The sequence below is a fragment of the Aptenodytes patagonicus genome, chromosome 4 (genome assembly GCF_965638725.1).
Source record: "Aptenodytes patagonicus chromosome 4, bAptPat1.pri.cur, whole genome shotgun sequence".
Lineage (NCBI taxonomy): Eukaryota > Metazoa > Chordata > Aves > Sphenisciformes > Spheniscidae > Aptenodytes > Aptenodytes patagonicus.
Window position 1 is genome coordinate 29,691,911 of NC_134952.1, and position 19,635 is coordinate 29,711,545.

General features: G+C 42.3%; 1 protein-coding gene across 2 annotated transcripts in view; it reads left to right on the forward strand.

Annotated features, from left to right (window-relative positions):
- Positions 1 to 5,845: 5,845 nt before the first annotated feature.
- The window catches only part of ATP10D (ATPase phospholipid transporting 10D (putative)), a 52,713-nt gene continuing 38,923 nt past the window's right edge, over positions 5,846 to 19,635 (forward strand). For both annotated transcript variants that reach the window (XM_076336200.1, XM_076336201.1), the window contains exons 1-3: positions 5,846 to 5,887; positions 16,862 to 17,170; positions 17,950 to 18,144. In XM_076336200.1, coding sequence (XP_076192315.1) covers positions 16,902 to 17,170; positions 17,950 to 18,144 — 464 coding nt within the window. In that variant the 5' untranslated portion in view covers positions 5,846 to 5,887; positions 16,862 to 16,901. The remainder of the gene's footprint in view (positions 5,888 to 16,861; positions 17,171 to 17,949; positions 18,145 to 19,635) is intronic.

Genomic DNA, 19,635 nt, shown 5'->3' on the forward strand with positions numbered 1-19,635 from the left:
AACCACAGTGAGTGGTATATCAGTAAACACTACGTCAATATTAGTAACTGCCACTGACTGCTAATAACTGCCCTCCAGAACTGGGATATAACGCAAGCTTCCTGATTCCTGGCATTCTGCAATTGGCTAAACATAATGGTATAAACCACAGGCAAAGCATGAGGATTGCATGAGTGAATACTACAGTCAGCTACTCCCTTAAAACTTGTCTACACAAGCTACGTCATGGCAATTTATCCAACATTAACTAAGGTCTGAATGGATTTGTTAAACTGCATTACACCTTTGTCTGGACACTTTTATTCAGAATTTAGTTAGCCTTCATTCAGTTTGATATAATTCATTCTTATCTGGTTTACTTTAGCAAAACAAAGGTGGATGGATAAACACCAGGAACGAAAAGAACTATTTAAACCATTAAAACAGTGGTCACTGCTAGTATAAAAGCAAATGGGTATGAGATTGAGTTTAGGAGCTAGAAGATAATTCTTAACCCTCACAGCAACCATACTCTGGAACAGTTTTCTAATACAGTAATATTAGAAAAACACCTAATTACTTTTAAGATAAAGTTCAGTCAGTTTATGAACCAGATTACATGGCATGCTTGCAATAACAAGGGAATAGATTCAATGACCCAGAAGGTGCCTTTCAGGAAAGTTCCCATGATAATAATTACATACCTACTCTACCTCTCTCAAGATGTGCAAAATGTAAATAATATACATAGAATATATCTTGCACTGTAAAAATATAAAAACAAATGTTAGATCTTTCAAACTGAGCATGTAGCCTCAGAATCACTAGCAAACACTTTCATGTTGTAGCGTTTATTCTCCCTTGTTTCAATTTTTTATTTGTAACATCGAAGTAGTAATACCTTCTTGTCTCACAGGGAGCTGTGAAGGAAAATTCATGAATATTTATAAAATGTTCACTCCAGTGATGAACACAATCTCTTCACAAGGAAATCAATAAACCTATACAGATTTAGACTGTGTACGGTAAATAAAGGTTATAGCCACACACAGACTAGAACAGATAAACAGCTGTTTCATTCACTGTGCATCCATCATCCTGTAAACTGAGTCAGACTGGGGTCCTGTCAGGAAATATATCTGAGGGTCTTGTAGTAAAAGACTACCTTAGTGCATATGTACAACAGACAGCTCTAATTTGCACTGGCAAAATACTGGGTTTTCACAAGTCACATTGGTTAGGACTCTAAATACGTCACTTAGCCAATGATCTTTTAAACAATAATTCAATGTAATTTAAAATTTAAGTTTTTTGGTGAAATGTCTGCTACAGTTAAATTATTTGGGTTTACTGCAGAGCTAAGGAGGAAAAAGGTGATCAAATTACTGGGTGATTATCAAGTCCCTTTCTGGCTATAAATTATGATTAATATGCTACCACATCTTCAAAGATATTTAAAGCAGAGTGTATATCATAGTATGTCACTATTTATACTGCAAATACACATGAGATCTCTCAGGTACATCCACTGGCCTGATATGAATGCACCTTGTACTTGCTAAGCTGGTCCAGGAGCATCCACACTGCAGTAATGATAACCATCTATGTCTACAAACCCAAATCCCCACTGGCACTGCTATTTATGTGGATTTGGCACTGGAATGTCTTGGGAATCATACCCACGTTCTTAGCATATCATTAACTTGAGGTGCTCTGGGAAATGTTTGATGGCATGCTATGACAACTTTCCCTCTTCCTTCCAGGTCTTCGTGGGAAAGTTTTCAGTCTGCCAACACGTTTAGTTGACAGTTCCCATGATGTAAGTTCCTCTCTTTCATGTGTCCCAACCAGTGGCAGTATGAGCACAGCTGGACGAGCTGTTCATGCTTGTACTTGCAGAGTTATTGCAGCCATGAACAGACAGAGAGTTTGAAGAACACAGAAGACCAAAGAGCTCTCCAACTGTGCTGGAGTCATCAATGGCTCTCACGTGCCCACAGTTTTCTCTTCTCATGTGGTGGTTCAGGAATGAATATGAAAGACACCTGTAGACCTCTCTGGAAAAAAAGGGATGTATCTGTGTGGATGACATTCTGTGTCATTACCTCCACACAGAAAAGCTATTAGCGAGATTTCTCAATCAAGCATTATCTCTGGTGACTATCTTCTTTGTAGTTACTCTTCCATAGGATACTTGGGAGAAGACAGTTTAATTACACTTCAGACATGCGGGACTTGCAAGCTTGGGATCAAGGCCATTTGTACTACTGGACAGTAGTACAAAAGTGAAAACATGTATGTGCAATGGCCAAGTCAGACGCCAGTAAAGCCTCCCACCCACCCAATCAGACCTATCTCTCCGAACAGCTCATATACCCTGCTTCAACACATCTAATTAAACTGCACAATGCTGCACTAAGGCAGCTATGCTCCTTCTGGCAGCCAAGCTAGTTCATTTAAAAGCTGGGTGATGTTCTCTTCTTTCTCAAACACCTATGCTAACCTGAAAGTTCCAATAAATCGATATGTTAACCAATTAAACAACATTAAATAACTGTTTTCTGGCAGGCCTGCTACCACCTTGTATCTTGCAGCAGTTCGCTCTGCCCTCCCCAGAATTGCATCCTCTTTTCTACAGCACCTGAGCCAGCAAAGGTGGTGGATCCTGCCAAGGAAACAGAAGAACTCTGTATCTTTTCCTGCCCAGAAGAATAAACCTGCATAATTTCAAGGAGGGAGTTATGGACTTCCTTGATGTGGATATATTTTTATTCCATCTGACACGCCAATGTTTTGAAATTCCTGCTAGCCATATGGGCACTTCAAAGAACAGACCATCAGCTGCCATTCACTGAAACATAGCCAAAGTGTTTTCAGTGTGTGGTCAGGGGTGCAGGGCATGCTAAAATCATAGAATTATACAATAGTTTGGGTTGGAAGGGACCTCTAAAGGTCATCTAGTCCAACCCCCCTGCCGTGGGCAGGGACATCTTCAACCAGATCAGGTTGCTCAGAGCCCCGTCCAGCCTGACCTTGAATGTTTCCAGGGATGGGGCATCCACCACCTCTCTGGGCAACCCATTCCAGTGTTTCACCACTCAGCGTAAAAAATTTCTTCCTTCTATCTAGTCTAAATCTACCCCCCTTTAGTTTAAAGCCATTCCCCCTTGTCCTGTTGCAACAGGCCCTGCTAAAAAGTTTGCCGCCTTTTTTTTTATAAGCCTCCTTGAAGTACTGACAGGCTGCAATAAGGTCTCCCCGAAGCCTTCTCTTCTCTAGGCTGAACATCCCCAACTCTCTCAGCCTTTCTTCATAGGAGAGGTGTTCCATCCCCCTGATCATTTTTGTGGCCCTCCTCTGGACCCGCTCCAACAGGTCCATGTCTTTCTTCTGCTGAGGGCTCCAGAGCTGGACGCAGTACTCCAGGTGGGGTCTCACCAGAGCAGAGTAGAGGGGCAGAATCACCTCCCTCGACCTGCTGGCCACACTTCTTTTGATGCAGCCCAGGATACGGTTGGCCTTCTGGGCTGCGAGCGCACGTTGCTGGCTCATGTCCAGCTTTCCATCCACCAGTATCCCCAAGTCCTTCTCGGCAGGGCTGCTCTCAACCCCTTCATCCCCCAGCCTGTATTGATACTGGGGGGTTGCCCTGACCCAGGTGCAGGACCTCGCACTTGGCCTTGTTAAACCCCATGAGGTTCACACGGGCCCACTTCTCAAGCTTGTCCAGGTCCCTCTGGATGGCATCCCGTCCCTCTGGCGTGTCGACCGTACAACTCAGCTTGGTGTCATCTGCAAACTTGCTGAGGGTGCACTCGATCCCACTGTCTATGGCATTGATGAAGATATTAAACAATATCGGTCCCAATACAGACCCCTGCGGGACGCCACTCATCACCAACCTCCATCTGGACATTGAGCCGTTGACCACTACCCTCTGGATGCGACCATCTAACCAACTCCTCATCCACCGGACAGTCCACCCATCAAATCCGTACCTCTCCAGTTTAGAGAGAAGGATGTTGTGGGGGACCGTGTCAAAGGCCTTACAGAGGTCCAGATAGATGACATCTGTAGCCCTTCCCATGTCCACTGATGTAGTCACCCCATCATAGAAGGCCACTAGGTTAGTCAGGCAGGACTTGCCCTTGGTGAAGCCATGCTGGCTGTCTTGAATCGCCTCCCTGTCCTCCATGTGCCTTAGCATAGCTTCCAGGAGGATCTGTTCCATGATCTTCCCAGGCACAGACGTGAGACTGACTGGCCTGTAGTTCCCCAGGTCTTCCTTTTTTCCCTTTTTAAAAACGGGGGTTATGTTTCCCCTTTTCCAGTCAGTGGGAACTTCACCGGACTGCCACAACTTCTCAAATACGATGGATAGTGGCTTAGCAACTTCATCCACCAGTTCCTTCAGGACCCGCGGATGGATCTCCTCGGGTCCCATGGACTTGTGTACCTTCAGGTGCTTTAGATGGTCTCGAACCTGATGTTCTCCCACAGTGGGCGGCTCTTCGTTCTCCCAATCCCCACCTTTGCCTTCTGTGGCTTGGGCGGTGAGGCTCGAGCACTTGCCGGTGAAGACCGAGGCAAAAAAGTCATTGAGTACCTAAAATGCAGGACAACAGAGGAAAACAATGCCATGCACATGGGAAGGAGAGCACAATGAACTACCACTGCTCAGCACAGCCCTCCCAGCTCTGTTAGGAATTCATTGTTCATACTGGACAAGTACTGGTAACTCCAGTCCATTTCAGTAGGGACCAAGGAGTCTGCAAATAACTTTTTCTGTTTTTTTCTCTTCCTTTTTCAGCAGAAGATGGTCATGGAGTAGGAATCCTCTTACTTTCGTGTAAAAGGCCATGTGATTTCATTATAAGGGGCAGCCTTCAAGACTGCTCTGGAAGGCAGTAAGAGCGAAAAGGACAGTGTAGGGCTTCAAAAGGGCTATTGATGAAACAACTCACTGAGGTTCCTTATGGCAGTGATTTGTTTAAGATAATTTGGGCAGTTTCTCAATAGCCAGAGGCTTACTTCCTAGGAAACAAGAGAGAGTGTTTCCTAACCTTGATTAGCCTAGTGGCTAAAAAACTTGATGTTTAGACAGGCCGAGCTGCCTTCAGTGCCAGACTGCCCTGGCAAAAGATCAAGAACATCAATTTTCCTGACAAGCTGTCAAGGGCGTCAGGTTCTGTCACAGCCGCATTCCTGCCACAGCCTCTATCTGCTGAGGCCTCAAGGAAAAAAAAAGCCTTTAAACAATAACTAACCTTTGGATGGGCAAGTGCTGCGGTCAACGGAGGTTGTAAAAGCAGTTCTGTTCGTATTTCGCTTTGAAAACTCAGCTCCTGAGCATGGCAGGAGAAAAACAGGTGCGCAGCTGCTGATGCCTGGGCACGATGGCCCTTTGCTTGCACGCAGTCTGTCTTGCTGGTCTGGAGCTGGGTTTGCCCCTGGCCGGGGGAAAAAAGGGCTTGCTTGGCAGTACCTAACCTCGTCTCCCGAAGCGGCAACCAAAGGCCTGGCCCCTACGGCAACGAGCAAAGCTTCCTCACCCGGGGCCGTGGGGTGCGCGACGGGGCCGCTTTTGGAAGGGTCCCGCGCCGCAGCCCAGCCCTGCGGGTCCTGCCTCAGTCATTCACTCCCCGGGGGAGAAAGACCAGAGCGGGAAACAAGCGAGAAGAAAAGGGCAGCAAAACGCCGGTAAGGGCAGAGTGAGGAGCGGAGGGCGAAGGGCTCCGGGGGAAGGAAGCGGACCCGGGCCGGGGCAGCAGAGGGGCGCGGCGCAGCCGCGGGGGGCCGGGCAGCACCGGCGGGGCGGGGCGGGGCGGGGCGGCCGCGGACACGGAGCGAGAGCGGCGGGCGTGGGGGGTGTCGCGGCCATTACGCTGGGATGTGCGCAGTGCTGCCGGTAAGCCCGCCGGGCCGGGGTCAGGCAGGCAGTCTGCGGGGCCGGGTGTGCGGCCGGTGGGGCGGGAGGACACCGGTGCCGGGCTCCTGGGCCGAGACCTGACGGGAGGGAGACGTGGAAGCAGCGGTCGTGGGAGGAAGCCGCACTAATTCGCGAGGAGGCTGTGGCGGAGCCACCCGCGTCGCCGTACGGCCGCGGGGACAAACGCGCCGGCAGGAGAACGGGGCTGCCTGCGGCTGCCGGCCTGGCGCGAGGGTCGCGGCCGCCAGCCTTTGGGCCTCGCAGCTGGCCTTGGCTCCGCGGGCAGCCGCCGGCAGCCAGGTCCGCCCCCCCGCCGCCTGGGGCGGAGGCGAGGCGAGGCTGCCGCTCTGAAGGGGAGCGCCGCCCTCCAGGCCCTGCGCGAGATGCCTCAGTGCTGCCGGCGGCCCGGGAAGTTTTGCCGGGCAGGTGCCGCCCCTCAGCCTGAGGGGAACGTGAAGCGGTCGGTTCTCGGCGTCAAAAGGCGAGGTCGTCACAACCAACCTGTCCGTTTTCACCTCCCAATCGGACTGGGATGTGGAGGGAGGTCCTCTCTTCCTAACCGCGGGTGACATGTTGAAGGCGTGAGGGGTCTGGCCCGGACAAGTGCTGCGGAGGCCGAACCGCCCCCCGCAAAACCCGGCGGCGGCTTCACGCCGCGTCGGCGGCTGAAGCTCAGTGGTACCGCGGCCGTCGTGGGCAGTGGAAAAGGGCGGTTTGTGCTATTATGTTTTTAAATGTTCCCTGGGCCACGAGGCCACCTCTGCTAACATTAGTCTCATCGACTGAGCTTCTCTGGAAGCCGACCAGAAAGAAAAGGTAATTGAGACCTTGACTCCAGAAACAAAAGCCTTTGTTTTAATAGTTCGTGGCAGTGATTGAGGGGAAAGGGTGTAAGCTTTTACGTACTTCACAGATTTATGGCAAGGAAATAGACTTAGGTCCATGTAAGCTACTGGGAAATCCCTGAAGCTTCAGGAAAGTACAGAGGGATGCATAGTGCACATGGTCAGTTACAGGATTAGGCCACAATAATAATTACTGGGCTTAGTGAAGAAAAAATGTTCACAAGGGTGGGAAAGAAAAATCAAAGTTCCTAAAGGGAAACTACTGTTCTGTCAGAAGTACAGCTACTGAAGAAAAATGTACTTTTAATATCAAAATTACTATTATTTTCATACTAAAATAAAACTTACTAGGGTATTCATGTCTCACCAATGACCGTAGTATTGACAAACCTCTTATTTAAAACCATAGAATTGTTTAGATTGGAAAAGGCCTTTAAGATCATCAAGTCCAACCGTTAACCTAGCACTGCCAAGTCCACCACTAAACCATGTCCCTAAGCACCACAATTACATATTTATCTTCATAGCATCATCATGAGATAACAGAAGGGTCATTATCCCAATTGCAGCAGAGAGGCACTAAATTGTTTCCCCAAGATCAGAGCGGAATTTAATTCTCTTAACTCCTTTGCGTGCCCCAAAAGCTAGTCTGAAGCCATCATTTTAGACTGAATCTTTACAGTTAGTTTGTGGGCAGTTACTGTTTACAGGAGCAAAAGCTAGGACTGACAGACAAGGATCACATTCTTTTGTTAATTGCCACTACCATGGCTGATCTGGATTTCAAAGGCAGTAATCACAGCTGATACATATTTCTAATGAAAACTAGCCAAAATCAGGACCGAGTGCCCTACATAAGTAATCAAAGACACTCACTCCAATCTGACATTCATGTCCCACCTCCCTCTGCCAACATGAATACTTTCACAGCTGTAAGCTGGATCGGGAAATCCAGTAATGTTATTGTCTTTGAGTTAGTAAAAGGTCTTGCAGATCAGTGAGTCGAACCAGGTTCAGTATCAGATCGATTATGAAGGAGGGGACAAAGCCAGGAGCAGGAGGTAGGAGAAGCAGGAGCAACTCGTTTCAGTGTTAGCTTTTAAATTAGTTCAGCTACTCACGGCACTGCTTCTTTAGTGTCCTAAATAGTTTTGAGTTTACTAGGGTCAGAATTCAAGCATTCTTAACCCCCTGCATTTTTTTCTAGGCTCCTATACCTTTAGACTTCACTTTTAATAATAAAACTTTCAAAGATACACATTTGTAGTTGAGCCCTGAATTGCTGTAGGTCGCTTCTCTCTTTCAGGCCTGAAATATCCTCTCAAGAGGCATGTTTTGTAGTGTTGCAGAAACTCTCTAGTGGTTAAAGGGGATTCACAGGTTATTCCTGTCAAAATATCCCCAAGCAGTAGACAGATTTTATTGCAATTTTACATTGCATTATTGTACAATGCTTTTATTGTATTCCTGAGGTTATAGAAGAGTCAGTTTTGTCAAAAATTCACTACAGTGCTGGAAAATTATATTCACTGCTGTCTTGAATTCTGCTGAACAGTGTTGTGGCTGATGACCACCTGTATCACACCTAATTGCAGTTTCTGTAATGACTTTTAAAAGCCCTGTCTTGTCTGTATAAAGCCAGAAACCATCAATATATACTGGTATGCTGTTTAAAATGGATATAAATACTGGCATAATTTCTGCTGTCACGTTAATGAAATGAAAATACATTTATGTGTTCCAAGTACAGGGACGATGCACAATTCCTGTCTTGGACAGCTAATAGTTGAAATCAGTGTCATGAAATATTAAGTGAAGTCTGCAAGATCTGAGCCTAATTTTAGATCTGAATATAATAAACAGTACTGGAAGAGAAATAAAAAGATAATGGGTGTGGAGATGAGTAAGAAAGGCAAGGACAGAAGCAACAATACTAAAATAAATAGAAGTGCCACAAAAGATTTCATGAGGCTGAAACAAAAACTAGACACCTGCGTAGTTTCAGCCTGACCCTCAGAACTGCCTCTCCGAAGGGATCTCCCACTGCAAATCTTAAAATGCCAAGGAAAAAATGTCATGCACAGCTTATGTTCTAAAACAGCACTGTCATTTGCAGCTGGACTGCATGTGAGGAAGATGCTTTACTGGTAGAAAGCAGGAGCTGTGCTTATGCACAGCAGTTGTTGCTGAACCTACAATGCAAACACTGGATCAGCCCAACAGCATTGACAGTTAAGGTGCTGTCAGCTGTAGCATTACCATCCCTTTGAAATATGCAGGTATCTCACATCTGTTGTAGCTGTTGTTTCAGCTTCTTAAAAATCAGAAGGCTGTATGTAAATTCTTCATATTTAAGATAACACTTTTGGTAGGTATGATTGCAGTATGCTTAAGGTAGCTTTAATCTGTTTGGCTAAAAAACAGTGAAGCTGCACTGCTACAGGCCTTGACATGAGCCATCTAAGTCTGCACAGTACTTGAAGACCTTCATGGAAATCTGTACGTTTGTGGCTTAACTGCTGTTAGTTATCTAGATATTAAGTAGCTCAGGTTATGCCCACACGTGTAGCATCCACATTTCTGGCTTCCAGTGTTGGCAGAGAAGTCTTTAAAACCAGAAGGTCTTTAAGATAAAATCAAATCTAGTATATTCATTTGAAGTGAGCTGTGGAGGATTTTTTGGATTTGGAGTTGTGCTCATTTTGTAACCATGTGTATAACCTCCTTTCCCAGACCCTTTGAAGAACCATAGAGCATTAAACCTGAAAGCCTGTCTGGATGCCTTGGGAGTTTCTGGAACTCTTGAAGAGCTGATAATGTAGGTGTCTTAGAAAACCAGAAGAATATGACTAGTCAGAGGCCTAACCTAGGATTTTGGGAACTCAAGTACAGTTTCTTGCTGTAACAGGTACTTTCAGTATAAATTTCAATGAGTAACCTAGACCTTGTCTACGCAACAGAGTTTTGGCCGTTTAAAGAAATCATCATAGTTAAAAACCAGCAGTACTGCCAATATGGATCCATTTCCTTTAAAACTGTCTACTGTAACTTAGGGAACGTACACTGACTACAAAAAAATCACATCCTTTTGCATCATATGAACACCAGTATAAATTTTTTAACATGCCCCACACTTTAGTCTTACTGTGAAATTAATGTGAATTTCACGCATATCAAAGCATCTGCAGTGATTAAATGCTGCATGACCATAAGCTAAAGATATACTCGTGAGAAAAGATGGTCATAAAAGAGTAAGACTTATTCTGGAAGGTTTTGTTTTACAGTTTTGAGAGACCGATGTGGCACATGAGAACAGGGCATAAAGCAGAACTTTTCTGATGAATGGAGAAGAGGATGGAAAACATTTGCACAAATCATAGCTCTCCAGTAGTCTTCAGTTTTATTTTGAAACTGGTTACCTGTAGCAGAAATACAGGACTCATCTGCATTTTAAACCTAAAATTTGGTATTGTATGGTTCAGTTGTGTCTGTAGGTACAAGATCTGATTGGCATCCTAAATAACTTTACCCAAGGTGGAGGAGATTGTCTGCTTTTGTGCACTGCTCCCACACTGTAGCACATTAATCAGCACTACTGCGTGTATGGTTTACTATTAAATTACCTTGCAGTTGACCTTGTGTGAGGGCCTTGGCACTTCCTGGGTTTTAATGCATCCTGCTGATTATTTTTTAGTTGTGAAGAGCTGCCAATGGCTGGCTTAATGTACTCACAACCAAGAAATTTCCTTTCCAAGATAAGGCATTTCCAGGTTTGCAGGTTTTCAGTGTTGCCCATGCTAAATCAGACTTCGTAGGTAGGAGTGCATGGCAAAATATTGCCATGGCATTTCACTTTTCATGGTAACATTTGCCTTCCACTCTTAATTCAAGAGTTCTTAGCATCCCCTTTATGAATGTAACTCAGAAGATGTGGTTGCGAATAACCACATATTTTTCTTAGAATTGAAGTTTTGATCCCTGCAGGTTTTTGGCTGTTTGTCCCGTAAATCGGCAGCACAAGTCTCTTATTGAGATCTATTTAGCATATTAGGGTGTCTCTGCAGATTTCATATTGGTTTGCAAGGACATTTTACAAACTTGTGAAATTGCATGTTACAGAGAAAGTAGCAAACCTTAGGAGAAAAGAAGTATTTGTTCTTTAGAGTGTAAATTAATCTTTAGGCTGTGGGTCCCTTAAGCTTCTCCATTGTCTTATAGCTTCTGAGTTGTCAAAGGTGATAAGGAGGTGTTTTTAACATTTAGCCTGTATGGTTCTGACAGTGTACTCCAGTCGTAATGTAGCGACACAAGTGCTAGTAAGCCTGTGCAGTAACACTTGCTAAGAGGTTTAAATGGGACTTTGAGTGGATCAGGGATGACCCGCTTCTCCATAGCTTTATGTAGTGTGACCTCCATCGGGGTTAGTATTTTTATCTTCCCTGGTCACTCCAGAACCTCAGAGCTGCAGAACATCCTGAAATACTCAGGTGGGGAGCTAAGAAAAGTGGTGTTGCTAGAGAGATGCATTGTCTGAATTGCTTCCCTTTTAGGTGCTGTAGACGGTTTTCAGGTAAGATAATGCAGTCTTATTGATTGCACTTACGTTTGCCGAGAATCGATTGATTACTTCCTACTGGAAACAGACCCAGAGGACACAGGAGGCATCCTCCACATTATGTCCAAAGACTGTGCCTAAGCAGGAACAGGGTAGAAATAAGCACCATACACATGCACATGCCAAAGGTCTGAGGAACATTCTTGTGAAATATGTTATTTACCAAGTGTATTTAATAAAGAATTTTCTGAAAGAAGAATGAGGACTCACTATTTGGAGATCACAGGAAAAGAGAGGGATGTTGTCAGAAGGGAGGAAGTGGTCAAGAGAACCCAGGGTAAATGGTAGGGCACTTCACATGACATGCGAGCAAACAACCACAACATAATAGTAAGGTGCAGTTTCAGAGCAGTATGAACATTGGCTAAATTATCTACACATCTGTTTTGCAGACAATCTCTAGAAAGAATCTGGGATGGGAGAAGTCAGTGAATGCCAAGTGATTTGCCAAAGGCTACCCAATCATATAATTGGAACTAAGGATTTTTTTAGTCTCAGCTCCGTTTCCCTGCAGGAAAGCTAGGAGCGAAGGCTTGCAAGCAGATATGAAGGTGATACTTCACAGAACTGGAAGCTGACAGAGTTTACAAGAGACAATGAAAGGCAAGTGGTGGGAAAAGAAAGCAACTTTTTTGGACATGAAATGTACATACAAGAAAATGATTATATTGGGGTTTATGATGAAAGGCCCTTCTTTCAGGGTACAGAGCATTTAAAAATAAGGGGTTTCACAGCATTACCAGTAGCAGAGTGTTATTAAAGGCTTTTTTATTGTGATATAGGATGGTCAAACATGGATAGTGTATAGTGCTTCTCTGTCCTGTGGTAAAAATGATGCTGCTGTGCCTTGCTTTTAAAAAGATTTGAGAACCAGCTATTGCACGTTAACTGTATCTTGTCCTTCCAGTTTTCCATTAGAATATCTCAAGTGTTTTATAAGAAGAGGAAGGAGTCAGAGTACATGAGACATCTGAGGTAGAGAGAAAGCAAATAATATGTCCAGTGTCAGATAGTTGCCTTCCACATTTCATCATGATCACATGACATTAGTGAGCTTGCTACAAAAACTTGGCTTTTTGCATGTAAGACATATCTGGATTAGCTCTATGTCAGCTGTTGCTATTTAGCAAGATTAAGTAGTGTTCACTAGAGTGTACAGTGTGAAAATGAGAACAGTCTAGCTTGTGTAACACTGTCCTCAAACTTAAATATGATCATTTAGGTTTCCTGTTTTCAAATACATGAACATTATTCTTGGCTTTTTTAAACATAAACTTATTTTTTTTAAATAAACCTTTAAAAATACTGCTTCAGAGTTCTGTCTCTCACATCTGTCTAAAAGTAACTCATCTTGTGGGTCTTTTGCCAGTGTTTAAAGAAATATCTACTGTTTTGTATTACTGCTTCAAATTCACGTTAGGCTGGAGAACTCAATAATTTACTCTGAAAAATGACATGACAAGAGGGTCAAATTATGTTTTAAGAGAAGGGATTTCTTGGAAAAATTGTTTAAAACGGCTTTTATTTGATCTTCGGCGACTTCATCCTTTACCATACCTAACATGAAGTTGATGAATCTCCTTTTGAACTCCTAGCTAACCAAAGAAAAGGTGCTCATTACTTTATGATCCAAATTTAATGAGGAAGAAGAACAAAAACATTCAAAAGAGGAACAAAAAAATGCAAAAGAGATTTCTGAAGTTTGAAACCTCATAAATCCTATTTTAAAATGGAAATGCAAATGACTAAAAAAAATCATTTGCAAATAGTAGCTCAGTCAAATCCCAGGTGAGTCAGAGGGCGTTGTGGCAGAGTATGAGATCCAGATACTTTTTTTTCCCAAGATGCTTGTAATTGTCTGATTCACCTTTTTGACCATAGGTGATTACCTGATGCCTGTCATACAGTGTTTCCAGTGTGGTACAGTGCTGGTGGTGGTTTTGTGTTAGTTATTTCTTGTTCATACAATCTTCTTCAGAGTTTACTTTAAATGTCGTTACAATAAAATGCTGAGGATACTGGCAGAAATACGCAGTGCACACAATTGATTGAGGTTTCCTGTTACTTTCTAAGCTCTGCTTCTCTGAAGGAGGATGAGGAAGGGTGGGGCAGAGGTTTTGGAGCTGTGTCAGGGGTGCGTGTGCAGTGAGGGGTGACTGCTCTTCGGCAACACTGCGTATGCAGTTTAAACCTTTGGTTCCAGATCCAGTGGTGAGGAATTCTGTCTTAACATGCTTAACACATTAAAATGTCCAATACTCCCCTCCCCCTTTTTTTAACAGTGGTGACCAGGTATCAAATGCTACAAAAGGTAATAAATTATGAAAACAAAAAAGAGAATTTAGGAGGTTTTGAAATTTGTGAGGTTTTCTCTTTTGTTTTTCCCAATTCTCAACTCTCTTTTCCCATCTTTATTTGCATGTTACTGATAATGTAATTCTTAAGCTTTTAAAGGTGGTTTAGCTGCATAGGTTATTTTGCCTATATAATTTTCACTGAGTGAACAGGATCTGCTGTTTAAAGCCTTTGCATTCCCACTAGTCCTGGAAGTTTACTTTGAGAAAGAGTTTCTTTACTTTTGCTGCTGCTTCTGGTCACAGAAGTCACCAATATCAGATGTTTGTTTGGTCTTACGAAAACAAACATGATTTTCTCTACAAATCTGACCTGCTCTCAAATACCTGGTTCATATGGCATCTTGAAAAATCTTGTGGTATTTCCTTCCTTTAGTTTTCCATGCATTGTAACAGTATGTAGAGATATGTCAGATTACTGCTCTTGGGCAAGGGATTATCGTTTCCAGCAAAAGTATGGTTAACTGACACACCCTGTATGATTCATGCTAAAGATGGAGGCTTGAAAGAGACTGGTAAAATTAACAGGACAAAGAAGAAATCATGTTAAAACTCTCCCTGATAATCCAGCAAATTAAAGCAAATTTTTCTTTAAAAAGGCCCCTCGTTGCATAAGATCTGTTTGTGAAATTACTGATTTGTCACAGCAGAGGCAGTTAAAGAGGAGTGTTGTTTCCTCAAAACAGCCAAGCCTTAAGGGCGCCATCCAAAACCTGGAAGTTTTTTTTAAAGAACTGAATTGCCAGAATTTGTGATTGCAAAAGAAGAAAGTACCAGTTTTTCAGCCAGTCAGCTTTTTAAACTCTTTAATTTTCAATAATTTGTTTCAGTCCTGACTCATGTAGATGGGTTGGTGTTCATTTGATTTTTAAGAGCCCTATGTGTATTGAAGAGCTCTGTATGGCAAAGTATGGACTCCACTAGCAACAGGTTCTGCAGTCCCTAAATATTTTTGAAGGCCTGGCTTCCTTCCAAGCTTTAGTATTGTTCTCAGACTCAGTGCAGATGAATTGAAGCATCTCTTTCACGTGTGTACAGATCAGTATTCACGTCTGACTATATGGTAGCCACACCTTAAAAGTAGTTCATTGCTGTGAGGTAGTTGCTTCTAGATGTTAGAGTTTCCATCTCTGGAGAAAAGACTAACCCTGACTAAAATGGGATAGTAGCCTCTATGGTGAGGGCAGTAGGATTAGAGGGAGCAAGGACGTGAAGAAGCCACGTTCTGTGAAAATAAGAGGATGCTGTATTTTTTTGGAAAATCTTCACAATCTCCTTCTTGTTTCTTTGAGAAGTCCCAGACATATTTGCCTTCCTGTGCAGCAGTTGCTTGCCTTTGGTAGTCTGATGGTTACTGGGACCACGAGGTTTAGCACTGAGAAAAAGGAAGGTCTCTTTTTCTCAGATTGATCCCTTACATTGCCTGGGGAAGCACTGCAGAAGGGCCTTGGGAGAACAGTAGTTCATGTGGGAACTGCCAGGGGATGCTGAGAGGAGATGCTATATAGAGGTGTGTTTTTCTCTCACCGTCTCTCTTCTCCCTTCACATGCGGATCAGGGTTTCTAAAGAGAAACGTGAGTTTTATGTATGCGGTAAAAGTCTTCCAAAACATGAAGATTTTTACGCTCAATAACTATCCACATCTAATGATGATAGGACAAAAATGTACCGTCTTAATTTGATGAGAGGAAGAGACCAGGTCGACGTTAGGGGAAAGCTTTCTAGCCAAAGGGTAGCGACGCAGTGGACCAGGCTTTTAGGAAGTTTGCAGAATCATCTTCTTTTTAAGAACAGGGTGGGTTGATGTAGATATTAATACTACTTCATTGCTAGAGGACCTGCTGAGGACACTGTGCCCGTGTTTCAAGATTTCTGCAATTGTAATAGAAGAAAGGAAAAATCAAGGAAGATATGTAAGAGAAGATATGGTGGTGTCAAATTGATAGTTTAGAAAATTACTTTTTACAGCAACGTTTTGGAGGAATCTGAGCAGCACCGAACTGCATTTGTCAATGGCAGAAAGAGATCCCACATGTGGTAATAGAAGCCAAAATCAGGATTAGTTTGATGACTGCATAGGGTAGTCTGTAGTAAAGAGATTTCATTCAGAAAGACCCAGCAAGTTTTAGAGGCAGCTTTTGTGTGGGAATTTAGGAAGAGGATTTAGTAAAAAATTTTGCTATAATGTATGCAGGTAGTAAGATACCAGATGGAAGGAAAGTAATCTGCAGCGAGAAGTAGCTGTACTGATGATTTGGGTCTCATGCAAGTTACAGTTTTAAACAAATATAATATGAGCTGTTCTATGGAAGAAGTAGTACAAGAAATATGGCAACTATTAATTGTAAAAACTCGTAAATTATAAAAACACCTCATTGTAAAAAAACAGCAGTTTTGAGCTTCTATTAAAGCATGGTTTGTGTGTGTAAAAGTCCTTTTCTGACTGCATTGGGTGGTTTGACAAAGTGAGTATCACCTATACCTATGAACTTCGGCTTTCATTAGGAAAACAAATTCCTGGGTAGATTGTTAGAGCTTAGCTAAGGTGAATAAAGGAGAAGCATTGGCATGAAGTTTATTCATCCTCTATCAGCTGGTAAAAATTCTCAAACCTGTTTCCAATTCAATAGCAAGAGGTTTTTTGTTCATAATAGCTACGTAGTGCCTTTCACTGGCAATTCCTCACTTCAGGTCTAAGGCTGTACTCAGATGCCTATTGCTATATTGTTGACTCCTGAGTTTAATAAAGGTTGTTAACCATCAGCAAGGACTGCAGTGTCTGAGATAAGGATTCCTTTCAAAATGTCGTTCTCTGCAGAATTAGCAGCTTGTCTTCCTTTTCACCATACTACAGCATGAGAAACTGGTGGGCGGGCTGCTATTACAAAAATATTGTGCATTTTAAAAAGAGTAATCAAACTCTAGGATCCTGAAAGGGTGGATGAAATTCAGATAAATTCAACCTTTGAAGCAGATGTTCCTGACCTCACATAACCTATTAACTGTCTGGGGGTTTTTTAATCAAAATATGGAAATGACTTTTTTCCTAGGCTTATTCAAAACTGTAACTGTGACTTTTTAGTTGAAAAGCCTTTACAGAATTACTACTTAACTTGCTGTATTTTAACATGTTTCTAGATAGAGGACGCTCCTTGGATTATAGTGTGTTTCAGGCGCAATGGCAGATCCCATCCGCTGGGCCCGATACCGGTGGCAGCGACTGATATCTTCAGAGGGCAGAGAAGGTAGCAGCAGCAGCAATTCAAGTAACAAGTGCTATCAATCATCAAAAACTATTGGCAAACATAGGATAGTGATACCCTGTTTGGGACACTTTAAGGAAGAGTATGAAAAAGTATCAAAACTGTACATGAACAACAAAATACGGACTACTAAGTATACTTTATTGAATTTTTTACCACGGAATTTATTTGAACAATTTCACAGGTAATGAAATCCTTTTGATTGTGGTAATTCTTCTGAAATTGAATCCTTTTATTTAAATGTGTGTATTACTGTATAGACAGGTATTCAAAAATTATTCTTCCTCCTGACCTGCCTATCACTTCTGAAAAGATCTGTGGGTGTTATTTGGCCAAAGTCTCTTGAGTATCATCAGTGTTAGGCTGATCATTTTCTCCATAGCTTATGTAATTTCCACCCATTCTGTTATTTGGGTTATTTAAATACTCCTTACTCTTGGAGCACTGCCACACAGCAATCTGCAGTAGGATTTTCAACTCATTTCCTGTAAATGTATTTCTCCCCTTCCCTCATGTCTTTCTCTGTTGCCAATTTTTTTCATTTTCCTTCTGCTTGGAGGACTGCTGATTTGTAAAGTTATGCAGGGAGGTTTTAGGATGGCTCCCTCTTAAAAACATGTCATCTCCCCCAGGAGATGGCAAAATTAAGTTTAAAATACCTAGAAATTTGAGAGAGTGCAAGTTCACCAAAGCCTCACTAGAAGACATATGCCTGGCAGACAGATTGGAAAATACAGGAAAATTCTTGGTTTCTGCATCTTCTGCTATTAAGCAACTGTGCAGCTAAGTAATGCATTGACTGGAGGGTGAAAACAGAGTTCTGGATACTTAGTTGTTAAATTGCAGTTGAGGGGAAGAAAAGATAAATTACTGCTAACTTAAGCGTCTATATAGGATGAAGTGGGGGAATAAGGATGACTGTCCGCTAGCACAGCTAACACCTATGTTTTCTCTTTGTTTCAGAGTTGCCAATTTGTATTTCCTATTTCTAGTTGTCCTAAATTGGGTTCCTCTGGTAGAAGCCTTCCAAAAAGAAATTACAATGCTACCTCTAGTAGTGGTTCTGACAATTATTGCAGTGAAAGATGGTCTGGAAGATTACTCCAAGTATAAAATGGATAAACAGATAAACAACTTACTAACCAAAGTGTATAGCAGGTAAGAGACAACAGTCTTTCTGGTTTATTGTTATTATTTGATTATGAGTATATGTGATATGATAAATCTTTTGGTTTACTTTCTGGATACTCATAGAATCATAAAATAATTTAAGTTGGAAGGGGTCTCTGGAGGTCATCTAGTCCAACGCCCCGCTCAAAGCAGGTCTAATTAGATCAGGTTGCTCAGGGACTAGTCCAGTTGAGTCTTGATCACCGGTTTTGCTAAATGGTTATCAAATTAGTGTAAAATTTGCTGAAAAAATTTAGTCTTTGGCTGAAGCAAGAGTGTTCATGCATGAGTTTGTGCTGTATTAACCAAGGTAGTTTGACTAGTTAAGCACTGTTGTACATAGCATTTGTATTTTTAATTGCTTTAAAATCGTTGTAAGCATCAGGGAAATTCGAGGGTTGCTAATTTATCACTATATTGGTAAAGCTCATTAATGGTATCGGGATGTACTCATAATGTAGTAACATTCCCCAAACAGAACTAGATCATTTACTATTTGAGTGCATCGCATAGATGCTAACATTTGTACCAAACTGTTCCACAGTGCAGGACTGCAGTATTACAGACTGTAGGTGCAGGTCAGGAGTGGAGCATGCTAGTGGTGAGACGTTTGCTGACAGACAGTTATTATGCATGGATAATAAAAAGACAAGAACGCAAACTGACCATATTCTAAATTAACTGGCAAAAAACTTCTTTTAGTGCACGTCAGTGCTGCCCACATCATTGTTTTTCTTTTATACCCGTCATAAAAGGATATTCTGAGACTCATTCAAAGCCTGTAAAATACAAAGATAAAGGAAGTATAGTGGACCCTTTTTATTTCTTGCATGCAGAGTGGTCATGCAGGGAAACATCAATTTGAAAACAACAATTTTGAAAAACATAACTTTTCATGTGTTGTAGTAGCCATCACAAATAGCACCTGTAGGAGAGGACTGATGGGCAGTTAGACACTTTAATGAAAAGAGGGAGCTTTAAATATGGTTTGGCACTACCGCAACTACTGTGTGTTACTGCTCGGACCTTACTGAATTTGTTAAAAGACACACCTTTTCCTAGTGAAGGCAATATACTGAAAATAAACTTTTCTAAAATCTTAATGTGCTAGCTGGTTATGCCAAAACCTAAACTCTGTATTGTAGACATGACCTTCATCAGCCCATGCAGCAGGTTTGCAGTCTGGTACTACATAACCGTTAAATATATTGTGATATTACTCAGAAGATGGAATCTCCAGCTTTCTGGCATTTGCCATACTCTATTGGTATTTTAAGAGTAAGCTCATAAGCACAGAAGAAGTCTGGACTATCATTTTATATCATCAAAGGAAAAACAAACGGCTTTTTGTTCTGCAAACACGAATATATATAGCAGATTTCCCAGAAACATTCTATTCAACCTATAAAAATTTGAGCTTGCAACAAGTTAGTAATTGGGCTATTAGGAAGGATAAATATTTTCCTTCTTTTTCATGTC